The following is a 3,715-nucleotide window of genomic DNA, read 5'->3' as shown; positions in this document are numbered from 1 at the left end:
CTCTATTATCAAATTTTGACTCCAAATTTTGCTCACATAGCAAATATATATGTGAAAGATGCCATCCTTGGGAGCACCAACAAATTATTTTGTCACGTATCATTATTCCATTTTAGCACAATACGTGTTATTATTTAATTATTCGTGTTGATGATGGATTCTGCGCAATCTAGATCTGATCTAACTTTCTGAACAAAGAGAAGAAAAGGTAATCCCACAAGCACCGGTGTGTTACCGATTAAGTAGGCTCCAACAAACAACTATATACATACCTTAAAACATGGATTAACCCCTTTTTTTATAGGGCTTAGGTCAACGTGTCGTAACCTATGAGAGTAGTTAGTCTTATCCTTATCGTTATTTTTAAAGTCTTGTCGTAATAGTATATCTCAATCTTATATCTCAATCTTACCAGATAATACGTTAATTAACAACTTTCCCTATCCTCGAATATTTCAGATAGTATGTTTCCTAATTAATGGCTTGCTTAAGGCAACGGTTAAGCATCACAACTTAGGTTCACAAGGGTAATATATAATATAAATACTCATATCACCCAAGAAAACACATTTTTTTATTAAAAAAATATATATAAAGAAAAGAAAAGAAAAAAATACATTCAGTTCTTCACAAAAATAAAAAACCAAGATAGATGCAGAATTAGATGCAACCGTAAATACCAAAAAAAACAAAAAGAAAAAAAAAATAAAATAACAAAGAAAAGACTACTGCACATGTCACAGTGATGAGATGGGGAGAGAGGGAGATGATGGATATGAGTTACTGGATGTAAGATTCGCCAGTGATATCGATGTCTCGATCACCGGAAGAAGGTGGAGGCTTATGCTTAGGTTGGGTTGTGGGGTCAAGCGGCCCATCTGCACTGTGTGTCGCTGGCAGGTGGCATTGCCGGCTTCTGAGGTTGTTCGGCCGCAGCCGCCTCTGTTCCGTACATTCCGCCTCCGTAGGCACCTCCGGTCACCGGCTTCATCTCTGATATATAAGGGGATTGGTGAGTCTCTCTCTTACTCTCCGCTTCCTTCTCTTCTTGCTTCTCCTCCTTTTTCATTTTGGGCTTTGTCTCACTGTTTTCCATCCAAATCTAACCCACCTAGGTTAAACACTTGCATCTAAATATATAATTACAAGGTTTTGACACGTGTCTGTTAGTCAACGTGGCAGAGGCTGCGTGTGCCAGGGCATTTGCTGGCATGCAATTTCATGATTTCCAGCCTAGGGGTTCAGAGCCCTTGTCAGTGAATTCGTACTGAAGATTTATTTTTTTACAGGTTATACCATGATTTTTTTATTTTTTCATATCATCAGCTTTCGAAACGAAAAAAAAAAATGAAGGGTTGAAGTCTCCTTATTAATAAATTAAAGTCATTCAGGACCTTCTCACTAGAGGTATCACCGGATCTGGCCTGATCTGAGCCAAATTCGATAGGGCTTTTTACTTGATTGGATTCGATAAACTTTTTATTCAATTGGATTCGATCTCGTTAAATTTTTTTAAAATGAATTCATATTCGATTTATTGATAAACGGATATCGAATTCGATAATCCGATTCAATATATCCGAGTGTAAATTTTTTGTACAAAAAGAAAAAGAAAAGAAAAAAAATTAATATCAATAGAGAATAAAAAATAATGATTAGACCAAAAAAGAATAGAAAAAATATATATATGAAAGGAAAAGAAAAAAAATTATTTACTCTTTGTTAATGAATAAATATTATGATATTATTAGTACGTATATTAGGACATTTATTTTATATATATCATAAAAAATAATGATAATAATAATATTATTATATATATATTTTTTATTTGGGTCAAATTATTATTGTACACACATATTTCTTAATATGCAATAAAAGAATAGAAATAGTGGAACAAATAATCAATTTTATTAACATTTAATAAGTGGGTGTAATTCTCTATAATATTCTTTACAAAGAAAGAATGTCATCTGATTCGATCTCCTGAATCTTTGGTGCAAATGCTTCGATATTTGATGTTAAATCCGCTGCAATGAACTTTCTTCAAATCTCCGAGAAATAAAGAAAACTTGGATTGATTTTCGATTGAGAGTCGTAAAAGCTTAATCTCAAACGCTTGAATGAAATTCTTTGAATAAGGCCGCCACTTGTTGAACGTGCTTATGGTCCTTACTATTCAAAGTTTCAAAGTTAAGTCTTCAAAGCTTTAAGTAGTGAATGGGTGTAGAATTCGGCAAAGTTTCAGTGTTATGTTGGAATCCCCTTTTCCTTCCCCCTTCACTTCTATTTATAGACTTCATGAAGGGACAAAATAGTCATTTGAGTCATTTGGATAATTATCACAACTATAATTTGGATAATTATCATAAGTGTATATATATACATATATGTACATATATTAAGAATAATTATTAATTTATTTGACTAACCTAATTTTCAAGTAGGCCTGTTATATATGTACATATATTAAGAATAATTATTAATTTATTTGACTAACCTAATTTTCAAGTAGGCCTGTTTAGTTAGCAATTTGAAATTGACATATTAAAGTGGGTTGGGTCAATTGAGTAGTTTGGGTTGATCCATGACCCATGTTTTGTAGTGGGTTTAGGTTGTTTAATTAGCTAACCAGCCCATATTTCAGAATGGGCTAGATTGATGATAAGCCTAAAATATAGCTTGAACCCATCATGTGAATTTTTTAGTGTCTACAAATTGCCCCCGCTTCAAGTCTCGGCTTTGCACCTACTTGCTAGGTGTAGAGGCTGGGCTTGAAGTTCACTTCAAGTCTCGGCTTCATGCCTACTTGCTAGGTGTAGAGGTTGTGCTTGAAGTTGATTCCCTTATTACAAGATTTTGTTGTGCACACCAATCGGTAATCATATGAACGGATTTTTTTTTTTAAGTATTTTTTATGGGATCAAATTAATCCCCCTGTTGCACATGACTTTGTCAAGCCCAGATAGTTGGTAAGGACATGGATACGTATTTTCATTTTTTTATTATTATTATTATTATTATATATATATGTATTTTAAGGCTTGAATCATCACATTGGCACACAAACTTAAATAAAATCCATGTGCAAAGAAAGTTACATTGCTGTTATCAAGACGTGATGGACAGGATGTGAGATATAAATTCTGTAATTGGCAAATTTCAGTGTCAAAACAAGTTCGACCGAGTTGTAATTTCAAGTTATCATATCAAGATCGGGCTCAGCTGCGGAATTGGAAGATTGTTCAAAGATACTCTACTGAGATCATCAAGAAAGGAAAGAACAACACTTTAGGAAGAAATCTAAAAAGGTTAGGACATGTTCCATACTTGGTACTTTTTCAAATCTTACCAAAACAGTGTTTTCAAACCTTCAGAGCCATAGGATTCAAGTCTGGCAAACTTGAACCAGTTCAAGCTTGTTGGAACCAGTTCAAGCTCTTCAAAGTTGCATCGAAAATTTACTGCCATTCTTAAACCGGTTCAACCTTTCTTGAACCAGTTCAAGGGTCTTCTACATGATTTGGTAACTTTTGAATCCTATCCTGTACAACTTCATACTTCATAAAAGCCTTAGGAAGTTTATTTTTGTAGAAAATCCAAGTTGATTTCTCTATCAGTCTTTCTAGAACATACACATTAACACAAAAGTGAGTTTAAAGTATTGTTCAAATCCTTATCGTGATCAAATTCTTGCATCTACAACGATCAGAGA

The 3,715-nt window shown here is 33.6% G+C and overlaps 1 protein-coding gene across 1 annotated transcript; it reads right to left on the bottom strand.

Moving 5' to 3' along the window:
- Positions 1-394: 394 nt before the first annotated feature.
- LOC132279505 (uncharacterized) lies at positions 395-1,087 on the bottom strand. Its single transcript, XM_059781490.1, is given in 2 exon segments — positions 395-883; positions 885-1,087. Coding segments are annotated over 2 exon segments (288 nt in total). The 5' UTR covers positions 1,070-1,087; the 3' UTR covers positions 395-780.
- Between the last annotated feature and the right edge of the window lie 2,628 nt (positions 1,088-3,715).

This window comes from Cornus florida, unplaced genomic scaffold (assembly GCF_030987335.1).
Source record: "Cornus florida cultivar Cherokee Brave unplaced genomic scaffold, ASM3098733v1 CherokeeBrave_3.0.0_Hap2_Chr10, whole genome shotgun sequence".
Taxonomy (NCBI): domain Eukaryota; kingdom Viridiplantae; phylum Streptophyta; class Magnoliopsida; order Cornales; family Cornaceae; genus Cornus; species Cornus florida.
This window is presented reverse-complemented; position numbering and strand designations above follow the sequence as displayed.